General features: G+C 35.8%; 1 protein-coding gene across 7 annotated transcripts in view; it reads right to left on the bottom strand.

Moving 5' to 3' along the window:
• RAB3GAP1 (RAB3 GTPase activating protein catalytic subunit 1) overlaps nucleotides 1–27,204 on the bottom strand; it is a 96,586-nt gene that overhangs the window by 64,641 nt on the left and 4,741 nt on the right. For 5 of the 7 annotated variants that reach the window (XM_072789029.1, XM_072789033.1, XM_072789031.1 and 2 more), the window contains exons 3-5: nucleotides 26,332–26,407; nucleotides 4,928–5,060; nucleotides 1,967–2,045 (exon numbers count right to left, since the gene is read on the bottom strand). In XM_072789029.1, coding sequence (XP_072645130.1) covers nucleotides 1,967–2,045; nucleotides 4,928–5,060; nucleotides 26,332–26,407 — 288 coding nt within the window. Of the gene's footprint in view, nucleotides 1–1,966; nucleotides 2,046–4,927; nucleotides 5,061–19,365; nucleotides 19,422–26,331; nucleotides 26,408–27,204 lie in introns of all 7 variants that reach the window. The other 2 variants (XM_072789035.1, XM_072789032.1) reach the window with 2 other exon arrangements.

Genomic DNA, 27,204 nt, shown 5'->3' with positions numbered 1-27,204 from the left:
TGTCAGACTATAGTGGGTTACATAGTGTTCCTTCAAAATTCATGTCTATCTAGAAGCTTTTAAAAAAAAAAGATGAATGGAAATTATAAACAACATTCAGTTTGATAAACATACCATGTATCATTATCTGACTAAATCCTGACAATTATTCTTAAAGGTGCATATTATTTTTCTCTTTCCCAAAGTAGAAACCAAATAAAAAATACTAAGTAGGGCAGCCCAGGTGGTTCTACAGTTTAGTGCCGCCTTTGGCCTGGGGCCTGATCCTGGGGACCCAGGATCGAGTCCCATGTCGGGTTCCCTGCATGGAGCCTACTTCTCCCTCTGCCTGTGTCTCTGCCTCTCTCTGTCTCTCTCATGAATAAATAAATAAAATCTTTAAAAAAAAAATACTAAGTAACATGCCTAAAATTGACAATAAGTACTTGAGCTAGAAATTAAACATAAGTGTGTCTAATTCAATGTTTGGCCAAACAGTAGGTTCAATTAATGTTGAATTAATGAATACATGCAAAGTTATGCTCTATGACATCATGGTGCCTTTTGATGTATTTTTTCATTTTAAATGCATATATTCACGTTTAAAAGATCAGAAGAGAATCTGGATGGTTTAAATTAAATGGTAATGTATTAAATTCACTTATATTTGTTTAAGAAGTTTAAGTCCACAGTTTTTAAAAGATCAAGTAAAATTAAAGGCACATTTATTAAACAATATCCAATTTATTTGCATTTGCAATTAGTTTTCCTTTAATATGCTACATTCTACTTGCTATAGTAATCACACTAGAATGAAGACAACAGAATTAAAAGATATTATCATTTTCTCCTTTCTTAGAAATTCTTTAATAAAAAAAATCAAGGCGCACCGGGGTGGCTTGGTTAAGTATTCAACTCTGGATTTCAGCTTAGGTCATGATCTCAGGGTCCTGGAATTGGGTCCCGCATGGCATACAATCTGCTTAAGGATTCGATCTCTCCCTCTCCCTCTGCCCCTCCCTCTACTCGCACACACATGCTCTCTCTCAAACAAATAAATCTTAAAAAAAAAAAAAATCAAGAGACCAACTCACACCAACAGACTAATATAAAACCAGTATATAAATTTATTTTAATTAGATCTCTTTTCTTGACCATACTCTCATACTTGAGACATTTTGGTGGTGGTATGCTTCAATACCATTCCCACCAAACTAAGATAAAAAGAACTTTAAGAGTGATATACCTCATATTAATGTATCACATTTATAATTTAGATAGAAGTCATGACATTAGCATGTAACTGACATCAACATTTTATTTCAATTCAATTTCCAACAACACATATTAAGTTTTCTATGATATGTAAATGTTCTATGTTAGTCATTAGAATGATAGTTAGGCTCTACTCTAGATTATGAAATATATTGTGCAGGAAAAAGTTAACAGCAGGCCTGTGTCTACTATCCTTAGAATGGCCTGCATGCAACGCTGAACTTCAGCAGGCTCCCAGGAATTTGGATTTGAAGAGGGTTCTCAAAAAACCCTCCAATAAGAGTTATTGTACTTAAAACTGTTTATACAAATAATGTGTTTTATGCTAAACGTCTGCTCTCCTTCTGGGAGTCTGGAATTTTGTTATGTACCAGTCACAGGGTATCATCCCCCAAATAAAAACTCAGAACTGAGCCTCCCTGGTAGAAAACATTTCATTTGTGTTGTCAGAACTTGTTGCTAAGGGAATTAAGTATGTTCTATGTGACTCTATTAGGAAAGGACTCAGACACTAGTTCCTCCAAACTTTGCCTCAGGCACCTTTTCCCTGTGTTGATTTTGTTTGTGGACTATCACTGAAAAAAAAACTGTCAGAAGTACAACCCTATGCTGAGTTCTGCTTGTCTTCCTATCCAATCACTGAACGTGGGGGACACATTGGGGTCTCCTGAACACACATACTAAAAGTTACCTGAATAAAACATATACCTACCATCTTACCAGGCAATGTGCTCTTGGAGGAAAGTCATTATTCATACACAACAAATCTTGCATAGACTGTGGAATAACATCTACAAAAACATTTAATAATGAAAAAATTAGTATGTTCATTCTAAGGCAAAATTTTATAACATGACTGAAAAAAATCACATTATGTAACAGGTCTTGCTAATCCATGTCGTTTTACAATTGCTTAAAGATTTATATCTAGGAATAGCTCTAAGATTTGGGGTGAGATAGAGGTCTCTCTTTTATTTTTAAAAAGCCAGCTTCTAAAAACAAAAGTATTATTCCTATATGTATAATATTTTCCTTTCTTCAAAGTCATGACTCAAACGTTTCCTCATCCTTCCTAGAAAACCATGTTTTATCTGTTCTTTTTGGTGTGCCCCTGTCTCTACTTTTCTTCAAAATTCTTAAGAGTCCTGTCAACACCTTATCACTTATCACCTCCTCTGGCTAGTCTTTGCTGGCCTCTGGCCACCTTACGCATTCTTACACAACCACTAACCAGCTTCCCACTAACTTATTACCCATGTATCTTTAACACTTCTGTTGCTATTTATAATAATATATGACATAAATGATCCTTACTTATTCATAAATGTATAATAAATTTGAAAGTATAAAGAATATTTATTTGTTCATAAAAATATTTCCTTTTGCTCTATAGCCATAATTCCTTAGCAAATTTATATTTTGTTAATTTTCAAAAAGAATAGGAGAATACTAATGACTTGATGCTTTAGCTGAAGCAATAAACAATCCTAACAAAATAAAACTTTAGTGCTCAAATCTTCTGACCTGTGATAATATAGTTTTAAATGTGTATCTTCAAATTAAATGAATTGATGGTTTACTTTAACTTCTACCATTATGCATACACTTTCATCACAACCAACTGAAACTGCACACAATACATATACACCTGCAAAAATAACCTAAATCCATTCATCTTCTCTCATACCATAGTCCTCTATATGAGTTCACCTCAGAAATACTGATTCTAAACCTCCTTATTATAAGAGCTTCTCCTTGATACACAATCCTTCCTCAAATTAACAGACTTAAGATTTCTCTACCTTTAACAGTTCCCTTCATTAGCAGAATGTTGGACCTAGAAATCTCTGGGCTACTACCAGTTCCCACCAGTTGTATATATTCCTCTCATCCCCTTCTTCCTAAAGTATACAAATTCATATTCTGGCATAATTATTTTATTTTGATATATAATTGTCTTACATATGTGTGTATATGATCAATGCTATCTGTTCTAGTTTATCAATCTGAATGCAGATGCTATCTACTTGGTTTTGTTTCTAAGATGAATGCATATAATAAAAAAGGTTTTATAATTTTATTCCTATACAAAAGGCAAATATTTCAGGCCTATACTTACAAATGATAATCTGTTTTGACCAGAAAAAAGTTTTCTTAATTTACTTTTTCAAATGAAATATAATTGACATATAACATTATATTACTTTCAGGTATACAATATAATAACAATTGTATACACTGGAAAATGATCACAAGTCTAGTAAACATCTGTCACTAGTTAACAACAAAAATTTCCTTGTCATAAGAACTTTTAAAATTTACTCTCTGCGCAACTTTCAAATACACAACACAGTACTATTAACTATAGTTACCATGCTATAGGTTATTTATATCCCCATGACTTATTTTGTAACTGTAAATGCGTACCTTTTGATCCCTTTCATCCATGTGGCCCACTCCCAATTCTACCTCTAGGAACCACCAATCTATTTTCCTAACTATAAGCCTAGTGAGTTTTGTTTTTACTTTTGTTTTAGATTCTACATATAAAGAAGATCATACAATATTTGTCTTTCTCTTATTTCACTTAGCATAATGCCATTAATTGCCCCAAAAAACTTTAACACACATTCTGCATATTTATTTATTTTTATTTTTTTTTTATGATAGTCACAGAGAGAGAGAGAGAGAGAGAGAGAGGCAGAGACACAGGCAGAGGGAGAAGCAGGCTCCATGCACTGGAAGCCCGACGTGGGATGCAATCCCAGGTCTCCAGGATCGTGCCCTGGGCCAAAGGCAGGCGCTAAACTGCTGCGCCACCCAGGGATCCCTGCATATTTATTTTTTGAGTGAGTGAAGAAAGCTATCTGACTGACAGCTCCAAAACTCATACTTTTTCAATACCTTGGTCATTCATTATTACATGCAACTCTATCTCAAGACTGAAATTTTGGATGATTTGACCAATGAACAACTAAAAGCACCAATTACAGAGATTTGGAGCAATGTAACCTATGAGTAACCATAAATACCATTTACTGAGTACCTAGCACAGGCCAGGTAAGATAGGTGCTCACATTTACAGTATCTCATTGAATCTTTCCATTAATCCTCCAGGTGATATTATTTCATTTTGCAAGTGAGATAATACAGATTCCAAAAGGTCAAGCAGCTAGTAAGAAGAAAAACCTGAATTTTAATCCACTTGATCAAACTTACAAACTCTTTTACTTTTAAATCCTTCAAATCCCAGCTTAGTTGCTTAATTCTTCACTACATCTTCTCTGATCTGTTAAAACTGATCTTTTCTTCTTTGAACTTCAGTAGCATCTTACCTGTGCTCTGGGATGGCACCTATCATTTTCTATTTTCTACCTCTGACTACTGTTACTTATTTATAGACCATATCTCCTTTACAGGGATGTAAATTTTTTTTTAACTGTGGGTTAAAAGGGCACTCAATAAACATTTGCTAATCTAAGTAATTTTGAAATGAATGCTAGTATGAAAGTTCCTCTAAAACGATCATATTCTATTTCAAATGTAGTGAAACAACTTTGCAAATGTAAAACCTCTCCAGAGGGCACTACTTAATTAAGAGACCTAAATTCATAACTCAAAATTATAATCACTCTTACAGTCAAGAGTTTCAAATGTGTAGTTAACAATTTACCTTCCAATACTTCATCCTTTCCTTCTTTATCAGCAGAGTCTTGTACAAGATAATGATGAGTGACTGAGAACTTGAAGTCAGCAAAGGAAATTTCATCTGATTTCTCTTCCCATGCGCCAGAAGTAAATATACCCTATATTTAACAATAAAATGGAAGAACATCCATGTTTAAAAAGAAAATTCCCCCCCCAAAAAAAAAAAAGAAAATTCCCTTAGAATATTAACCATCAAATGATATACAAAATTATAATTTTTGAGTAATTTTTAAGATAAATATATAAAATCAAAAATACACAGTAAATCCCATGCTTCTTACATACAAAAAAAACACATCTCTACCATTAGCAGAATCTGAGTTACTTTTAGCTCAAAATGATAACATCTTATAAATTTTAAAATTTAGAAAAAATACATGACAATAAAACATACTATTATAAAAATCTCAAATCCAATAATATCATTATACAGTACAGAGCATTACTGGACATCAGAAACTGCTTAATAAAGAAGCAGTTTGTAGAATCAACTTTTAAGTGACATGACATTTGTAGCACTTACTTACTTAACATATTTTTGCAACCATGTTTACCAAGCTTTGTTATTCAGATATTTTCATCTAAATAGCAACTCCCTGACTGGAAACATTTTAATTAAAGTTCCAAAGAGCCCCCTCACTTATACAACATAATCATAAAAAAGGATTTTTCCCATAGGCCTCTTATCTCCCATAAGTACCACTTCCACAGGAGGGATATAAAGTCATTACAGCATAGCACCACTGTGAGGCAGGAAATACTAACCCAGCAACTTGCCAAGCACAGATAGTCCCAAACTAGACAGAAAATATGTAAGAAATGATTCTGGGAGTTACTGGGTTTTTATAAAAAGTGTTTTCATGACCATACCTAATATCAAAAATGTTTTATGTGTGTTCTTGGCAAATAATTCTAATTCTAAATGGAGTTAAAACATTGCTGCCCGCAATCTTTTTATTAAGAGAAAAATCACCATGTATGGTACATATCAAAAACTATAATTTTATATGTTGAGTTTCTCTAAAGTGAAGTTAACCTGTATTTAGACATATATGGCCCATACTAAAATTCTCAAATTGTAATAAGCATTATAATGATATGCATAAGAGCCTAGTATGCTATGTGGAATATGCACTATAAAGCAGTTAAGGATAAAACTAAGAACACGGAGAAGTCCAGAAAATAAGAGATAAGCTCATTGGTCAAGCTTGCAAAAAAGCTGAACTACTTTATTTAAAGGACATAAAGAAATATTATCTGACCCTAATTCTGGATTCTGGGAACTACTATCAACCTTACCAACAGCCATCTGAAAGAGGATTTGGTTGCATTCAATAAATAGGAGGCATCCAGGTTCTGTCTCCCAAACAGACTTCTGAGGATAATTAAACAGAAAAACAACACTCTAATCTCGCTCCTTCAACTCCAGTATGATGCAGTTCTTTGACACCATACTGATATTTATTATTAGAATCAGAAATAACAATTCTAGTTCAAAGTTAACCTAGTGATTCATCAAGAATAACCTCTGAAGTCCCTGATTAGACAATAAAAATAAGTATATATACTGGAAAGAAATAAAACTATCTGCATTCACAATGATCTGATATGTACCTAGAATATCCAAAGCAACCTACAAACTACTAAAACTAACTGATGAGCTTATGAAGTTGTGGAGTTCAAGATCAATATATAAAAGCCATCTTTGGGGATCCCTGAGTGGCTCAGCGGTTTAGCGCCGGCCTTTGGCCCAGGGCATGATCCTGGAGTCCCAGGATCGAGTCCCACACCAGGCTCCCTGCATGGACCCTGCTTCTCTGTGTCTCTGCCTCTCTCTCTATCATGAATGAATGAATGAATGAACGAATGAAAAAATAAATCTTAAAAAAAATAAAAAATAAAAGCCATCTTTTGGGACGCCTGGGTAGCTCAGCAGTTGACTGCCTGCCTTTGGCCCAGGGCGTGATCCTGGAGTCCCAGGATCAAGTCCCACACGGGGCTCCCTGCATGGAGCCTGCTTCTCTCTCTGCCTGTGTGTCTGCCTCTCTCTCTCTCTGTCTCTCATGAATAAATATTTTTTAAATAAATAAATAAATTTAAAAATAAAAAATAAAACCCATCTGTATTTTTATAAACAAGAAGCAAACACTTGGAAAATGAATTTTTTTTAAAATACCACTCTTACAACATCAAAAGTAAATTAACTAGAAATACATATGATGAAATATAAGCAAAGAACTCTACCTAAGAATGCTTCAAAACATTGACGAGCAATATTAAAGACCTAAAGAGAGCTAAATGTACATGGACTGGAAGATAATCAGCATTAAGATGTCATTCTCTTCAAACAGATCTATAAATTCAACATCATCCTAATCAAAATCCCAGCAGGCATTTTGTAGAAATTGACAAGCTGATTCTAAAACTAACATGAAATCCAAAGGACTTAAAATACCTAAAATAATTGATGAAAAATATATTACCTGATTTTAAGATTTTGCTATAGTAATTAAGACAGTATAGTATAAAGACAAACAGATCAATAAAACATAATAATTCAGAAGTACATTCACACTTATACCTCATTTTACAACAGAGGAGCTACTGCAATTCACTAGGGAAAGGATGGTTTTTTCAACAAACAGTCCTGGAATAATAAGATATTAACCTGGAGGAAAACAGAGAACTGTCTTTAAACCCTTGAGATAGGCAAGATTCCTTTGACAGAACACAAAAGGCACTAACAATAAAATTAAAAATTAATAAAATGAGGAATACTCAAATACATAAAATAGTTAATAACAAACATAAAGGAACTAATTGATAATAATACAATAATAGTAGCAGACTTTAACACAACACTCATCTCAATGGACAGATCAACTAAACAGAAAACCAACAAGGAAACAATGGCTTTGAATGACACAATGGAACAGATAGATTTAATAGATTAACTCAGGATATTCCAACATATAACAGCAGAATACATCTTCTTTTTAAGTGCATAGGGAACATTCTCCAGAACAGATCACATTTTAGGCCACAAAACAAGCCTCAACGAATCCAAAAAGAATGAAGTCATACTATGCATCTTTTCTGATAAAACACTATAAAACTAGGAGTCAACCACAAGAAAAAAATCTGGAAAGACGACAAGTACATGGACATTAAATAACATCCTACTAAACAATGAATGAGTCAACCAGGAAATAAAAGAAGAAATAATAAAGTACATGGGAAAAAAAGAAAATGAAAACGTAATAATGGTTCAAAACCTTTGGGACGTACCAGAAGCTGTTCTAAATGCGAAGTTTACAGCATGTCTACCTCCAGAACCAAGAAAAATCTCAAACAACCTAACTCCCTTACATGTAAAGAAACTTTTTATAAAAAGAACCACTAACAAAACCTAAAACCAGCAGAAGGCAGGAAATAATAAAGATTAGAGAAGAAATAAATGAAATAGAAATCTAAAAAAAAAAAAAAAAAAATTAAATAGATCAATGAAATCAGGAGCTGGTTCTTTGAAAAAAGTATCAATAAAATTGATAAACCTCTAGCCAGATTAATCAATAAAAAAAGAGAAAGGCTCAAATAAATAAAATCACATTTGAGAAAGGAGAAATAATGACATCAAAGAAATACAATTATAGGAGAATATTATGAGAAACTATATGCCAACAAATTGGACAACCTAGAAGAAATGGATAAATTCCAAGAAACACGTAAACTATCAAAACTGAAAGAGGAAGAAAGAGAAAATTTGAATAGACCAATAACCAGAAAAAAACTTAAATCAGTAATCAAAACTCTCCCAAAAAACTCAAGTCCAGGACCAGATGGCTTCACAGGTGAAATCTACCAAACATTTATAAAGTTAATATCGGGATTCCTGGGTGGCGCAGCGGTTTGGCGCCTGCCTTTGGCCCAGGGCGCGATCCTGGAGACCCGGGATGGAATCCCACGTCGGGCTCCCGGTGCACGGAGCCTGCTTCTCCCTCTGCCTGTGTGTCTCTGCCTCTCTCTGTGTGTGTGACTACCATAAATAATAAATAAAAATTAAAAATAAAAAAAAAAATAAAAAGTTAATATCTATTCTTCTCAAACTATTCCAAAATATAGAAGGAAGGAAAACTTCCAAATTCATTCTATCATGCCAGCATTCTCCTGATACCAAAACCAGATAAAGACACCACAAAAAAAATGTAGGCGAATATCCTTGAAGAATACAGATGCAAAAATCCTAAACAAAATTTTACCAAACTGAATACAATACATTAAAAAAAAATCATTCACCCTAATCAAGTGAGATTTATTCCAAGGATGCAATGGTGGTTAAATATTTGAAAATCAAAGTGATACATCACATCAATAAGAAGTAGTATAAGACCCACATGATCATTTCCAAACATGCAGGAAATGCATTTGACAAAGTACAATATCATTCATCATAAAAACCTCCAACAAAATAGGTTCAGAGGCAACTACATCAACATAATAAAGCCCATGTACAAAAATGCCACAACTAACATCATCCTTAATGGGGGAAAACTTAAAGCTTTTCCCCTACAATCAGGAAAAAGACAAGGATGTCCACTCTAAGCACTTTTATTCAACATAGTACTAGAAGTACCAGCCACAGTAATTAGACAATAAGAAGAAATCAAAGGCATCTGGGATGCCTAGGTGGTTCAATAGTTGAGCATCTGTCTTCAGCTCAGGGAGTGATCCCGGGGTCCTGGGATTGAGTCCCACATCGGGCTCCCTGCATGGAGCCTGCTTCTCCCCCTGCCTATGTCTCTGCCTCTCTGTCAGTGTGTGTCTCTCATGAATAAATAAATAAAATCCTAAAAAAAAAAAAAAATCAAAGGCATCCACATTGGTAAGGAACAAGTCAACACTTTCACTATTTGCAGATGACATACCACACAGAAGAAACCCAAAACACTCCCACCAAAAAATTACTAGAACTGATTAATGAATTCAATAAAGTTGCAAGATACAAAATCAAGGTACAGAAATCTGTTGCATTTCTATATACCAATAATGAAGCAGCAGAACAAGAAATTAAGAAAACAATCCGGGCAGCCCCGGTGGCCCAGCGGTTTAGCACCACTTTTGGCCCGGGGCATGATCCTGGAGACCAGGGATGGAGTCCCACGTCAGGCTCCATCCACGGAGCCTGCTTCTCCCTCTGCCTCTGTCTGTGTCTCTGCCTCTCTCTCTCTCTCTCTCTGTCTCTGTGACTATCATAAATAAAAAAAATAAAAAAAAATAAAGAAAGAAAGAAAGAAAGAAAGAAAGAAAGAAAGAAAGAAAGAAAGAAAGAAAACAATCCCATTTATAATTGTACCAAAAATAATAAAACACCTCGGAAGAAACCTAACCAAAGAGGTGAAAGACCCATACTATAAAACTATAAAACACTGATGTGGGATCCCTGGGTGGCTCAGCAGTTTAGCACCTGCTTTCGGCCTGGGGCGTGATCCTGGACTCCCAGGATCGAGTCCCGCATCGGGCTACCTGCATATAGCCTGTTTCTCCTTCTGCTTTGTCTCTGCCTCTCTCTCTCTCTCTCTCTCTCTCTCTCATGAATAAATAAATAAAATATTTAAATAAACTAAAAAGATTTAAGAAAATGAACTTTATTAACATAAACTTAAGCTTACCAAAGACAGGAAGAGAAAGACTGGAGAAGCCATGACTGGAAGAAAGACTCAAAATACATGTATCTGACAAAGAACTCACAACCAGAATAAGGATAATTTAAAAAACTAAACAATCTTGGGGCAGCCCCAGTGGCTCGGCAGTTTGGTGCCGCCTACAGCCCAGGGTGTGATCTTGGGGGCCCGGGATCGAGTCCCACATCGGGCTCCCTGCATGGAGCCTCCTTCTCCCTCTGCCTGTGTCTCTGCCTTGCGTGCGCTCTCTCTCTCAAGAAAGAAAGAGAGAAAGAGAGAAAGAGAGAAAGAGAGAGAGAGAGAAAGAAAGAAGAAAGAAAGAAAGAAAGAAAGAAAGAAAGAAAGAAAGAAAGAAAGAAAGAGAGAAAAAAAGAGAAAGAGAGAGAAAGAGAGAAAGAGAGAAAAAGAGAGAAAGGGAAAGGACCAAGCAATCTCATTTAAGGGGGGAAAAAGGAGCAAAAGACTAAAACACTTAGCAAAAGAGGATATAAACGACCAATGAATACAGTTAACTATGATAAATTAGTAAATACTACTACATATTAGTAGACATTAGTGAAATCCAAATTTAAAAACCACAGTGAGAGGGATGCCTGGATGGCTCAGCAGTTGAGCTCTGTCTTTGGCTCAGGGTATGATCCTGGAGTTTAGATTTCAAGTCCCACATCAGGCTCCCTGAGGGGAGCCTGCTTCTCCCTCTGCCTATGTCTCTGCCCCTCTCCCTCCCTCTCTCTTATAAATAAATAAATAAATAAATAAATAAATAAATAAATAAATAAATAAATAAATATATAAATAAATTCTTTAAAATAAAATAAATAAAAATAAAAACCACTATGAGATACCATCTCACACCCAATGGGATGACTAAAAATAGAAATCTGGCAATGCCACGTGTCAGAAAAAATGTGGAATAACAAATCTCATACACCAATAAGAATATAAAATGATACAACCACTTTAGAAAAACAATTTGGCAGCTTTTAATCATACTAAACATAAAACCTACCAATTCCCCTCCTAAAAATATATTCAAGAAAAATCAAAGCATATGTTCATAAAATTGTTCACAGTGGTTTTATTACTAATAGCCAAAAAATGGAGATAATTTAGATATCCATCAACAGGAGAAAGGATGAACATGTTATAGCACAATCATGCAATACAAAAATTACATGTGCTATAACAGATGGAATTATAAAACATTAGGTTAAGCAAAAATCAAAGTCAGACAAAAAAGTGCATAGTGTATGATTCTAATTATATGAAAATATCTGGTAAAAGAAAAAAAGCACTATAGTTACACATAAGACTGAATGGAGAAACAGGAATCTTGTTTGAGATGATGGATGGGATGATGAAAATGTTCTGTATTTTTATTTAAATGGTGTAACATAGGTACATGTATTTTTCAAAACAAAATGTATACTTGAATTCTATACATTATACTGTGTGTAAACTACAACCCAACAAAGCAAAAATCAATAAAGGATCCGAGTTAGAAAAGAGATTAAGGGGAAAGGGGTGCAAATTTTAACTTCTGAGGAAAATGTGAGAGGTAGGGAGAGGAAGATGCTCTTTTTCCAAAAGAAAAGGTAATGGCAATAATGCAAGAACAACATGTTCTAAAAATCATCATAATTTGACCCAACAATCCTTTCCACTTATCTTCCAACTTACTCAGTAAACTTTAGGTAACTAAAGTTGGAACTAAGCTGGAACTCTAGAGACCGCAAGACCTCTCAACATGATGAAGATATATCTCTTAGTTGAGCCTTTCTCAGTATCTGACCCAGGCTATTTTAATAGCTTACCACTGGTCTCTGTATCTCTACCCTATAATCCTTCTTCTACATGGTTACCTTCCTAAAATGCCAATCTGATATTGTTCCTCCTCCATTTAAAATCCTTCAGTGGGGGGATCCCTGGGTGGCTCAGCGGTTTGGCGCCTGCAGTTGGCCCAGGGCGTAATCCTGGAGTCCCGGGATCGAGTCCCACGTCAGGCTCCCAGCATGGAGCCTGCTTCTCCCTCCTCCTGTGTCTCTGCCTCTCTCTCTCTCTCTCTCTCTAAGTAAATAAATAAATCTTTAAAAAAATAAAATAAAATCCTTCAGTGGTTTTCCATAACCTATACAGTGGCCTCTAGATTTTAATAATGTACTTTACCAACACATATTCTGGAGTATAAATCTCCATGTGTGTATATTTATATTTGTAAATTAATTATTGCTATATCAACAAATTATGCATATTATACATAAAACAGTGTCATTAAAAAGAAATGTAAAGGGATCCCTGGGTGGCGCAGCGGTTTGGCGCCTGCCTTTGGCCCAGGGCGCGATCCTGGAGACCCGGGATTGAATCCTACATCGGGCTCCCTACATGGAGCCTGCTTCTCCCTCTGCCTGTGTCTCTGCCTCTCTCTCTCTCTCTCTGTGACTATCATGAATAAATAAATAAAATCTTAAAAAAAAAAAAAAAAATCTGGTACTTAACCCTCTTCTTTAAAAAAAAAAAAAAAAAAGAAAAGAAATGTAAAAACACAACGTAATTAGAAAGTTTTAACACACAAATGGTTCAACACAGTCCCCTCTAACTGTTGCATGTACCTATACTGGTAGAAATACAAAGCCCACAAAATATGGCCCCAGTCCTTTACAGCTTTATCTCCTGAAGCCACTTTCCATTTATGCTGTGTTATAATTATGCTTAACAATCAGAGGTGTGCTTTCTCTTTCATAACTGTGCATAGGCTATTTCTTTTATAGCATACTTTTATTTATTCAGTCTTAAAAACTCAAATGTTAATTCCTGTGGAAAATCTGTGTAGAAGTGCCTGGGTGGGTCAGTTGGTTAAGCGTCTGCCTTAGGCTCAGGTCATGATCCCAGGGTCCTAAGGTTGAGCCCACATCGGGCTCTCCAGTCAGCAGGGAGTCTGTTTCTCCCTCTGCCATTCCCCCTGCTGTGCTCTGTGGCTCTATCTCAAAAGGAAGGAAGGGAGGGAGGGAGGGAGGGAGGGAGGGAGGGAGGGAGGGAGGGAAGGAGGGAAGGAGGGAAGGAGGGAAGGAGGGAAGGAGGGAAGGAGGGAGGGAGGGAGGGAGGGAAGGAAGGAAGGAAGGAAGGAAGGAAGGAAGGAAGGAAGGAAGGAAGGAAGGAAGGAAGGAAGGAAGGAAAAGAGAGAAAGAAAGAGAAAGAAAGAGAAGAGAAAAGAAAGGGAAGAGAAAAGAGGGAAGGGAAGGGAAGGGAAGGGAAGGGAAGGGAAGGGAAGGGAAGGGAAGGGAAGGGAAGGGAAGGGAAGGGAAGGGAAAGGGAAAGGGAAAGGGGAAGGGGAAGGGGAAGGGGAAGGGGAAGGGGAAGGGAAGGGGAAGGGAAGGGGAAGGGAAGGGGAAGGGAAGGGGAAGGGAAAGGGAAGGGAGAAAATTTGTGTGGATTATCTTCAGGCAAATTAGTGATGTTGTCTCAATGTCTTATTCAAATCACTAGAATTGGTGATTATTGCACCAGAATTATTCCAATCAATTTTTGTTCTTAAAGATTTTATTTATCGGGATCCCTGGGTGGCGCAGCAGTTTAGCGCCTGCCTTTGGCCCAGGGCGCGATTCTGGAGACCCAGGATCGAATCCCACATCGGGCTCCCAGTGCATGGAGCCTGTTTCTCCCTCTGCCTATGTCTCTGCCTCTCTCTCTCTCTCTCTCTCTCTCTGTGACTATCATAAATAAATAAAAATTAAAAAAAAAAAAGATTTTATTTATCTGACAGAAAGAAAGCACAAGAGGAAAAAGGTACGCAAGATTGTGACCCTAGCCAAAGTCAGACACTTAACGAAGTGAGCCACCCAGGTGTGCCACTAATTATTTTTTATATATATATTCCTCCACTAGATTGTAAACAGCAAAGACTATGCTCCATTCTGCTTTGCAGCCCAGAACTCAACGTTGCCTACATATTTAATAAGTAGCTTAGGAATTACCTTTTTAAAAAATATTTATAATAACCCCCATGTATCCCAAAGATGCTAGGAATATGTAATATATTTTAAATATGTGAATATGCTTTAATATTTAAATATACTTACAAATGTTTATGAATATAAATACATAATATACTTGGATAATATATACCCTGTGATTTATTCTAACAACATGAAATAGCACACAACCCAATCCAAAAGGTATTCTCTCTGACTTAAGCTGACACATGTGACATCAGAGTACTCATGCTGTGTTCTTTATGAAATTCATTTTCTCAGTGCATGGGTTAAACAGAGATGAGTCAACTCACTGCCTCTCTGGATGATTTTCTCTAACATCTAAGCACAAGTCATCTTTAGGATTTACTTGCTACCAGAATCTAATTTCATCTTAAATGGCCTGTCACATAAAACATAATCCTCCAATTAAGGGATCCCCGGGTGGCGCAGCGGTTTAGCGCCTGCCTTTGGCCCAGGGCGTGATCCTGGAACCCTGGGATCGAATCCCATGTCGGGCTCCTGATGCATGGAGCCTGCTTCTCCCTCTGCCTATGTCTCTGCCTCTCTCTCTCTGTGACTATCATAAATAAATAAATAAATAAATAAATAAATAAATAAATAAATAAACAAACAAACAAACATAATCCTCCAATTAAAATATATAAATTTAACAATTGTTTAGCAAACTTAAAACTGTTTCTTCTACTACCAAATACAACCCATTATTGAAAAGAAAGAAAAATATAGTAAAGCATTTAAAAAAGTGAATTTTTTTCCATTTCTTTTTTTGAGGACAATAGACCAATGGTTCTCAATCTAATTAGATTTTAAAATCACTGAAGAGACTTAAAAATCTACGGGTAACTAGACTCCACAATAGACCAATTAAATTAAAATTTCTGAGGATGTAGCCTAAACACTAGAATTTTTCAAAAGCTCTTCAAGTGATTCCAATGTGCAGCCAAGGTAGACAATCACTTGGTATAGAACTAAAAATTAAAATTTTCATCCACAGGTGTAAGAAATCCTTTTGACCATATACAGTATTAAAACACTCCATATGAAAAGTAACTTAAAATTGATCACCGATCTAAATACAAGAACAAAAACTACAGATACCATCAAGAAAGTGAAAAAATGATAAATGCTACAACATGAAAAATAGGGAGAAATATTTGCAAATTATATAGTTCCTAAGAGACTTGTATCCAAAATGTATAAGCAACTCTTATACTGAATAAAAAGACAATCCAATTTAAAAATGCGCAAAGGTGGGGATCCCTGGGTGGCTCAGTGGTTTAGCGCCTGCCTTCGGCCCACGACATAATCCTGGGGTCCCAGGATCATCCCATGTCGGGCTCCCTGCATAAAGCCTGCTTCTCCCTCTGCCTGTGTCTCTGCCTCTCTCTGTGTGTCTCATGAATGAATAAATAAAATCTTTAAAAAATAAAAATAAAATAAAAATGGGCAAAGGATCTGAATAGACATCTCCCTAAAGAAAATATGCAAATGGCCCATAAGAACATTAGTGTTCATACCAACAGCCATTGGGCAAATGCAAATCAGAACAAGAGTTCTCTTCACATCCACTAGGATGGCTATAATCAAAAAGATAACAAGCATTGGTAAGGATGTGGACAGATCAGGACAAATACATTGCTGATAAAAATGTGAAATGAAGGGCGCCTGGGTGGTTCAGATGGTTAAGCATCTGATTTTGGCTCAGGTCATCATCTCCAGGTCCTGGAATTGAGACCCACACCCCCTACATCGTAGGGCTCCCAGCTCAACAGGGAATCTGCTTCTCTTTTTCTCCCTCAGCCTCTCTCCCTGATCGTGCACATGCACACACTATCTCTCTGTCTCAAATGAATAAATCTAAAAAAAAAAAAAAAAAAGAAAAAAGTAAAATGATGCAGCCACTTTGGAAAAAACTTAAGTAGTTTCTCAAAAGGTTAAAAATAAAATTATAACAGGGGTGCCTGAGTGGCTCAGTCGGTTAAGGTCTGCCTTCCACTAAAGTCATGATTCCAGGGTCCTGGGATTAAGCCCCACATTGAGCTCCTTGCTCAGCAAGCAGTCGGCTACTCCCTCTACACCCCTCCCCCTCGCTCGTGCATTCTCTCTCATGCTCACTCTCTCTCTAATAAAAATCTTTAATAAAATGAAGTTACCGGAACACCTAGGTGGCTCAGTGGTTTAGTGCCTGCCTTCAGCCCAGGGCGTGATCCTGAAGTCTTGGGATTGAGTCCCACATCAGGCTCCCTGCATGGACCCTTTCTCCCTTTGCCTGTATTTCTGCCTCTCTCTGTGTCCCTCATGAATAAATAAATACAATCTTAAAAAAATAAAATAAATAAATGTTACCATATGAACCAACAATTATACTCAAAAGAAATGAAAACATACACATAAAAACTTATACATGAAGGGTCACAGCAGTATTGTTTACAATAGCCAAGAAGTAGAAACAATGTAAATGTCAATCAACTACTATAAGGATAAATAAAATGTGGTGAATCCTTACAACCAAATAGTATACAGCAATAAAAAGATGAAGAATAAATGCTATATAATATGGACCAACCTTGAAAACTTTATGCTAAATGAAAAAATCCAATATACCAAAGGCTACATACAATCATACAATTATGATTCCACTTATACAAAATATTCAAAATAGGCAAGTCTACAGAGACAAACAGTAAGTTAGTTGTTACCTCAGGATAGGAGAGAACAGTAAGTGACTGCTAACAGGCATGGGGATTCTTTTGGGAGTGACAGAATTGTTTTAAAATTGATTGCGGTCATTGTTATACAGCTCAGTCAATATAAAAATCATTGAATTATACACCTTAAACTGGTGAACTTTATGACATACAACTGATACCTCAATAAAAAATTTAGACTGAGATTTTCTTATAATCACAGTATTTTACAACTATCTACTCTGAAAAACATTCTAGGCAGTTTCAAATCTGAATGCACAATTATCTTCGTTAAAAATAAAGAAGGAGGACATTTGGGAGGCTCAGCGGTTGAGCGTCTGCCTTCAGCTCAGGGCTTGATCCTGGAGACCCGGGACTGAGTCCCACATCGGGCTCCTTGAAGGGAGCCTGCTTCTCCCTCTGCCTGTGTCTCTGCCTCTCTCTGTGCGTCTCTAACGAATAAATAAATAAAACTTAAAAAAAAAAGGGGGGGGGGCACATGAATGGCTCAGTCCATTAAGTAGTTGGCTCTTGGTTTCCACCCAGGTCACCCAGCTCTGCGTCCTGGGGTGGAGCCCTGACGCATCCAGCTCCACATTTGGCAGGAAGTCGGCCTGGGGATTCTCTCTCCCTCTGCCCCTCCCCCTGCTCACATTCATGCTTGTGTGCACACTTACTCTAAAATAAATAAATTAAAAAAAAAAAAAATAGGGCAGCCCGGATGGCTCAGCGGTTTAGTGCCACCTTCAGCCCAGGGCATGATCCTGGAGACCCTGGATCGAGTCCCATGTCAGGCTCTCTGCATGGAGCCTGCTTCTCCCTCTGCCTATGTCTCTGCCTCTCTTTCTCTCTGTGTCTCTCATGAATGAATAAATAAAATCTTTAAAAAAATAAAAAATAAAGAAGTTTTTTTTAAATTCAGTGAACACTTCATCCATTTCTGGATAAAATACACCAAGTCTTTCTCTAGTCATAAGTGACTCTAAAACTATATGCTTTTCAAGCAGTTTTCCTAAAACAAAACAAATATGCTAGTAGGCTGGCAAAGTAAATAAACACCTGGTAGAGTAGTTGCCCCTCATCCATGGTTTCACTTTCAACAGACACATATAACCACAATGTGGGTCCAAAAGTGGATGACCCTCCTTCTGATAAATCGTCAGAAAATCAATAGAAGGCTAACTAACTCTACATCATGATGTCTATGTCATTCATTTTACTTCATCTCATAACGTAGACATTTTATCACCTCACATCATCACAAGAGGGAAAAGAGGGGTGAGCATAGTACAATAAGATATTTTGAGAGAAATATTTACATAACTTTTATAACAGTATACTGTGTTTTTTTTAATATTTATTTATTCATGAGAGACAGAGAGAGAGAGAGTGAGAGGAAGGCAGAGACATAGGCAGAGGGAGAAGCAAGCTCCACGGAGGAGCCTGATGTGGGACTCGATCCTGGGTTTCCAGGATCATGCCCTGGGCTGAAGGCAGATGCTTAACCACTGACCCACACAGGTGTCCCTACAATGTATTGTTATAATTATTCTGTTTTACTATCAGTTGTTAATTTCTTACTGGGCCTACTTCATAAATTAAACATTGTTATATGTATGTACATATAGGAAAAAGCATCTACAGCGTTCAAAACTATTCATGGTTTCAGGCATCCACAGGGCTTTTTGTAACATATCCCACTTGGATAAGTGGGAACTACTACAAAACTCAATTCCAACAGATAATCTGATGACTCCAAACAATAACTCTAAAAGCAAAAATGTGAAAGAACACATTTAATCTAGAAAGCTGACATTACATTTTCCACATATTTTGTAAAAAGGAGATTTGTTATATTTGAGGATTTGTTTGTTGTGAAATGGACAGAAGTATGTAATGAGTGTATCATGGCAGTTTCCAGTTCCTTGTATTTATTATACAATCATGGATACTGGCCATGACGACTTGAAATTAATAAATTATATCTAATCTCACATACAAACACAACACCTCCCCACCGCCCCAAAACAGTCATCTATATACCTTCCACTCTTCACAGGTAGCCTGGTTGGCCCTCAGTCTGGATCAGGATCATTCCACTAAAAGCATAGAAGTAGAGAGGGGAATGACATTAAGGCTCAGTCCAAAAGCTCTTCTGCATGGAACTTTGACTTTAGTTCCACAGGGTTATTAAAAACCCTAACAAAGGAAATTCGCAAACAAAGGGGAACTTGTTATTAGTCCCTCTTGGATCAATAAAGAGCCATAATTCATCCAGAGAACATTCAACTACCTAAGAACTCTGACAGTAAGAGATCCTAAGAGGATAGAGCCCACTACAAGTCAATCACTAACAAAAACAAGCTTTTCCAAAAAAGAACTAGCCAGTAGATTTAAGAATCCATAAGATACGTTGGTTGACACAAATAAGTCTTCTTTATAGGCAACAAGTACTCTTCATGGCCACCTCTGGCACTCTGCTCTAACAGGAGTTAGGGCCTATCTCCACAGGCAGAATTTACGCTTATCCAAGTCAGCATGGCTTGTAATTTAAGCCCAAGCATTTTATCTCTTGATCTGACCTCTTCATCTGTAGAGATGACCTTCTCATTTGTTTATACAGTATTTGTTTAAACAGTGGCATGGGCCCTATATCAATCTAAAGTTCAAAATGTAATGCATGATATATACACAGAAAATTTTACTTCACAAAGAATGCTATGCTATAACTCAATGGCAAGCAAAAAATCTCTTTAAAATATACAAAAGAAAGTAAGAACTAGGAAATAATAGAACTAAAAATGTCTGAAGATACCTCTAATCTATCTCAGGTTAAACCTGAGCTTTTTCAGCCAGAATATAGTACATAAAACTTCATTTCTCCCCAGCTTAACTTCTAGGAGCTCTAAGGAATCAATGAATCAATTTTATTAGAAGAAGTGTTAAGTAATTCTCTGTGTTTATATTCTACTCTGCTTAAGCAACTATCATTTTAAAGCCTCTGGTGAATATTTCTGAGAGAGATGCAGCAGCAAAAGTAGCAGCAGCAGCAGCTAACACTGAGATGGCATAGTGCCACGTGGGGTTATAGTAAGCAATAGAACTAGATTTCCAACACAAGCAGTGGGACTTTAGAGCCCACTCTTTATCACTAGGCTCTCTCCTTAAAAATATCTCCTGACTTTTTATATTACAATAGAAACTTTCATACAACAAAGAACTCCAAAAACTTTCAATTTGAAATAGGAAATATGATAAAATGCTAATTTTTTCCTTCTGCATAATATTCAGGAAAGTTACATACACTATAGTTATTATTGAAAGGAAAAAGAGGACACCTGGATGGCTCAGTGGTTGAGCATCCGCCTTCAGCTCAGGTCATGACCCCAGGGTTCTGGGATGGAGTTCCACATCAGGCTCTGCACAGGAACCCTGCTTCTCCCTCTGCCGATGTCTCTGCCTCTCTCTCTCTCTCTCTATTCTCTTGAGAATAAATAAATGAAATAAATGGAAGGAAGGAAGGAAGGAAGGAAGGAAGGAAGGAAGGAAGGAAGGAAGGAAGGAAGGAAGGAAGGAAGGAAGATGGAGGAGGGAAAAAAAAGACTAAACCTTACCTTAAATAATCCTATTCCTAAAAACATTATAGGTAACTGAATGCTGCTTTCATTTTGATTTACTTCAATTCAGAAAACTATTCTCATCACTGACTGATCCTCAACTATCTAATTTGCAAAAACTGTCTTTAAATATGGTATATACATACACTGGAATATTATCCATAATTATTCATAATATAATTCATAATAGCCAAAAAGTAGACACAACTCAAGTGTTCACCAATAGATGAATGGATTAACAAAATGTGGTATGTACATAAAATGATTATTACATCATAAAAAGAAAATTCTGACACATTGCACAACATGGTGAATCTTGACATTACGCTTAGTGAAATAAGCCAGAAACAAAAGGCCTAATAAATACTACGTGATCCCACTTATATGAGATACTTAGGTTACTCAAATTCACAGCAACAGAAATAGAATAGCAGTTACCAGGGGCTTAGAGTAGGCGAGAGGAAGTTACTGCTTAAGGAGAATGAAGTTTTCAGTTTGGGTTGACAAAAACTTCAACAATGTCAAAGTACTTTAATGCCACTGAGTTTTACACCTAACGGTAATCTTGTATGTATTTCACCACAAAAAAAAAAAAAAAAAAAAAAAAAAAAAATTTAAATCAACATGATTTACCACATTTAGAAAACAAAATAGCCACATGATTATTTCAATAGCTACAGAGTAAAATTTCAAAAAATTAAACACTCGGTGATCCCTGGGTGGCACAGCGGTTTGGCACCTGCCTTTGGCCCAGGGCACAATCCTGGAGACCCGGGATCGAGTCCCACGTCGGGCTCCCGGTGCATGCAGCCTGCTTCTCCCTCTGCCTATGTCTCTGCCTCTCTCTCTCTCTCTCTGTGTGTGTGTGTGTGTGTGTGTGTGTGTGTGTGACTATCATAAATAAATAAAAATTTTTTTAAAAATTAAACACTCATTCATGATTTTAAAAAAATTAAAGCTTTTGGCAAACTAAGAGAAAAATTTCCTCAAACTTATAAAGGACACCTATGAAGAACTTAAGATGTTTTTAATGTTGAAGCACTGAGCATTTCTTCCCTTACAATGAGAAAAAGGCAAGAACGTCTGCTTTCAACAGTTCTCAACATCTTACTAAAAGTCCTGGTTAGGGGTACCTGACTGGCTCAGTCAGTAGAAGTGTGCACCTCTTGATCTCAGGGTCGTGAATTCAAGCCCCATGTTGGGCACAGAGTTTGTTTAAAAAACAAACAAACAGAAAAAGACTACCCTGATGACACTGTGCATAAATGAGAGGGGTCACTACCTGTTTTAGTATTTAAAAAAAAAAAAAATTCCTGGTTAGTGCAGAAACAGTAAGAAATAAAAACGACAAAAATTGAAAAAGAAGTAAAATATGGACACATATTTACAGGCAACATGGTTACGAATGTAGCAAATGCAAAAGAATTAACACTAAGATTATGGACCTTTACTTTAGCCAGATCTCATGATACAAAGTCAACATAAAACCTATAAATACAGAGACCAAACTGATGGTTACCAGAGGGGAGGTCAGTGGGGGGAATGGGCAAAATGGGTGAAGAGGAGTGGGAGACACAGGTTTCCAGGGATGGAATGAGTAAGACATCGGAATAAAAGAAACCGCATAAAGAATATAATCAATGAAACTGTAATATGCTGTATGGTGGCAGATGATACACGTGAGCATAGTATAATGTATAAACTCATCAAATCGCTATGTTGTACGCCTAAAACCAATGTAACATTGTATGTCAACTATACTCAAAAAGAATTTTTTAAAGTCAACATACAAAATTTTACTGTATGTCTATGTGCTAATGAAAAATGAAGCTAAAAAATAATTCCACTTACAATTGCATACAACATAAAAGACTTAGTAATAAATTTAACAAAAGACAAGACCTCCACCAAAAACTTTAAAGCACTGCCGAGAAAAATTAAAGACTTAAATAAATGGAGGAATGAGCCATTTTTACGATTGGAAGCTTCAAGACTGTCCAAATGTCACTTCTCCCCCAAAGTATTCTATAAATTGAACACAAACCAAATTAGTTCCAGCATAATTATAATCCTTTCTAAAGAAATTGAGAAGCTCACTCTAAAGTCCATAATAGAAACATAAAGTACCTAGAACAGACAAAACAATCTTGGGAAAACAACAAAAGCTGAAAATTTACATTAACTTCGGGACTTACTTTAAAGCTATACAGTTCTCAATTGAAGACAATTTTGCCTCTCAGAGGACATGTGGCAATGTCTAGATACATTTTTGGTTGTCATCATTGGGAAAGTGCTATTGGCATCTAATAGTTAAAGAGTCCAGGGATACCATTAAATACTCTATACTGCATGAGGCAGCCCCATAACAATCTGGCTCAAAATTTCAATGCCAAGGTTGGGAAACCCTAAACTACAGTAGTCAAGACAATGTAGTACTGACACAGTACTATCAAATAGATTAATGAATACAGATTCCAGAAGGTAACTCCCTATGTCAACCGTCTTGACAAATTTAATGGAGAAAAGTGTTTTCAACAGAGGGTTCTAGAAAGATATCCATATGTAAACAATGAACCATGATTTCTCACTTCAAACCATATACTTAGTTCAAGATGGATCCCGGACCTAAAAGCTAAAATGATAAAAAGGCTTTAGAAGAAAACATAAAAAGAGTATCTTCACGATTTAGAAAACTACTACCTGAGAAAAGACTTAAAAGCAGAGTACACAAAAGAACTAAAAGACTCCTATAAATTAATAAAAACCCAAATCAATTTAAAACACGGACAAAAAAAAAAAAAATAAAACACGGACAAAAAACTGAATAGACATTCCACAAAGACAGACAAACAAATGGCTAATAAGCACATGAAAAGTCAATCATGTTAATATTCATCAGAGAAATGCAAATGAAAACCAGAATGAGAAATACAAATAATTCTACAAACTACATACCCACTAGAACAACTAGAATTTTTAAGACTGAAAACAAGCAATTGGTGAGAATGCAGAGCCGCCCAAACTCTCATATACGTACTGCTGCTAGGTGAATAATATGGTACAAAAAACTTTAGCAGTTCCTTAAAAAGTTAAACATATACCTATCCTGTGACCTAGTAATTTCACTCCCAGGTATTTATCTAAGAGAAATAAAAACATACGTCTCCAAATGTCTCATACAAGAATGTTCTGCTTTATTCATAGCTAGTATGTCTGCCAACAGGTGAAACTGCAGTATATTCATACAAGAGTGTACAACTCAGTAATAAAAAGAAACAGTGATTCTTGCAGGCACAAAGAAGCCAGGCACAAAGAGTATCTACTGTATGATGCCATATATATGAAATTCAAGATCCAAGCCGAAAGTAATCTGCTGTTTAAAAAAAAAAAAAAGAGAGAGAGCGAGAACAGCACCTGCCTGGGGAACAGCAGTGAGGAGCACCGGGATTAACTGGAAAGGGTTGCTAGGAACCTTTCTGGGGTGATGGCAATGTTTCCCAAAGTTCCTGAGTGAGGACCGCTGTTACACGGATACAAACATTTCTTCAAATTAAGCAGTTTTGCATACTATACGTAAATTTTATTTTAAAAACTTTTAAAAATCTAGTAGGGGGTGGAGAGTTGGTAGAGGTACTACTGAAATAAGAAAATATAACATTGTTGAAATTGAGTGACGGGCAGATGGGAGTTGATCACACTATTTTGTCTATTTTATAAATGTTTGAATTTTTCATAATTAAAAAGTTTTTTAAAATTTCTCAATTCTCCCATCAGTGGAGGAAGAGAATTGGTAATCACTGTCCCCCTTATGAATTAAAATCACTTCAGTCACTGTGTAAACTTTCTTTTATATGCTCAATAATCTCTGTTCTTTAAACTATTCATCACAGTTAACAGCTCACCTTGCAATCTAGTCATGTTTTCCCTAACTCATTTATTTACTACCATCTATAGGGAGGAAAGGGTTGGAGAGAGTCAACCTTCCTTTAACCCATGCTGGCAGTATGCTCTATACGTGGAATACAGTACCCAATTTATATGCCAAAATTGAATTTAGCATTTAAAATTTTAAATCTTATTTGCTTAGTTATTTATCACTTTAGTTCCTCATCAGAATTTATGTTCAATGGCAGTATGGATCTTGTCTTATTCATTATTTCTTCAGATCTGGCACACAGCAGATACTTAGTAAATACACATAAATCAAAGTATTAAGGCATATAAATAACATCAGAGCTCACAAATACCCAGTTTAGCTCTCTTTTTAGTGCTGCAAATCATTTCCCATTCCAGTAGCCACCTTGTTTTGCCCTAATTTTACTGTCAACTATATCGTTACGCTTGTTTCAAGTGAATAGAATGATCTGTTTGAAAACTTTACATTTTCTACTCAAAAATGTATTCATAAAAAGATTTTAATAAATCAATTTGTATCTCAGCACCTTTCAATGATGTTTTTTTAAAGATGTGGGATTTCCACGTGCAATGTTACTTTTTTTTCCTTATGCATATGAATCAAGAGGAAAATCCTAATGCTTTGATAGTCTCAAATTCTGTTATCACAATAAAGCTTAAAAACCCTCATAAATATTGAGAGTCCCCTACCAAGAGATAAACTGCAGTTAATAAGACTTAGAATAAAAACAATCAATTTTACTTCAAAAAATTGTCTAATAAAACAAAGCATCTACATAAGCTTAAAATCAAATTGTTAATTCCCTTTAGTGAAAAACAGAAAATCCAGGTTTGTTCTCAGAGTATATTCTTTAGTAATTATTTGGGGTATGGTTTATCTTAGATTAGAATTAAGTATCTTAATATCCAGCAATACCTTAGATTAGAATTAAAACTCTACTTCAATTTTGAATGTTTTCTTCATTCTTAAATATCCTCAAAACATCCATAAGGTTAAAAAAGGGGGTGGGAGGGAGACAAATACTATTAGTGGAATTGTAAAGTACAAAACTTGAGTGAAAAACCTGCTAATAACACCAAGTCAGTTAAGACCAAGATTTTTCCTCATCAGTTAGGCAATATACTCTACCCATGAAGCTGGTAATTGCAATGTTTCTCTGACCAAACAAAAAACTTTTAAAAAGATTTTCTAACATTCTAAGGGAGAAAGAAAGAAGTAAACATGAGAAGAAACAGAAAATCACTCACAAAGAATGACATTATACATATAAAATTTTATTTAAAAATAGTTCATAAATGTCTTACATATGTTTTTTGCCAGATTCAAATCCAAGTTCTTCCAGGTGCCACTTTATGTTCATAAATCATACAGAACTTTAAAAAAAATTTAATTCAATGTACCAAATGCAGCAAAGGGCTTAAAAATAGAAGTTTCAAAGTAAATACTTATTTAGAGACACCAGCAAATAGATCTGACCTTTTCAAGTGGCTTTCCCAAAGAGTTTCCAATCAGTTTCCAATCATTTAAAACTTCTTCAACTTTGGAAATAAACCTAGGGAGGAGTAAAAAAAACAAAAACAAAACAAAAAACAAAACAACTTTCTGAACATATAATAACCTTTTTTTTTTTAAACTATTATTACACAATTTCTTTAAACAAGTAGGTTTTATATTTTAACATTTTTATCAGAAAAGGCTCAGTAAGGTTTGTATTATTAGCCTAGGGATGCCTGGGTGCCTCAGCAGTTGAGCATCTGCCTTTGACTCAGGGTGTGATCCCACAGTCCAGGGAATGAGTCTTACATCAATTGGGCTTCCTGCATGGAGGCTGCTTCTCCCTCTATGTCTCTGCCTCTCTATGTCTCTCATGAATAAATAAATAAAATCTTAAAAAAAAAAAAACTGAAATGTATTATTAGTCTAATTTATGGATGTGGAATAAATGCGGAAATAATCTTCTCTAATCCAAGAATTCTTACATTTTAATGTTTTTTAAAGTTAACCCCCCCCCTCAATGTGGGACTCAAACTCACAATCCCAAATCAAGAGTCCCAAGCTCTGCCAACTGAGCCACCCAGGCACCCCAAATTTTGACTTTTTAAAAAGTCTACAGCTTACCCAACATAGGCATTCTGCTTCCATAAAATATAAATTAAGCATATATCTCTCTACATTAAAATGAATACAAATTTGGAACAGAAATCAAAACTGAGAGACTAAAAGGATACTATTAAAGATAACTATGAAACCAATAATTTTTTCCCTACCCTCAAAATAATTAATCTATTTAAATTAACTTTTCCTTTGAAGATATTTAAGAATATCTTAAATTAAGATTGATCTCTCTCT

The sequence above is a fragment of the Canis lupus genome, chromosome 20, assembly GCF_048164855.1.
Source record: "Canis lupus baileyi chromosome 20, mCanLup2.hap1, whole genome shotgun sequence".
Taxonomy (NCBI): domain Eukaryota; kingdom Metazoa; phylum Chordata; class Mammalia; order Carnivora; family Canidae; genus Canis; species Canis lupus.
The sequence above is the reverse complement of the archived record's forward strand: the minus strand, read 5'-3'. Positions and strand labels throughout refer to the sequence as shown.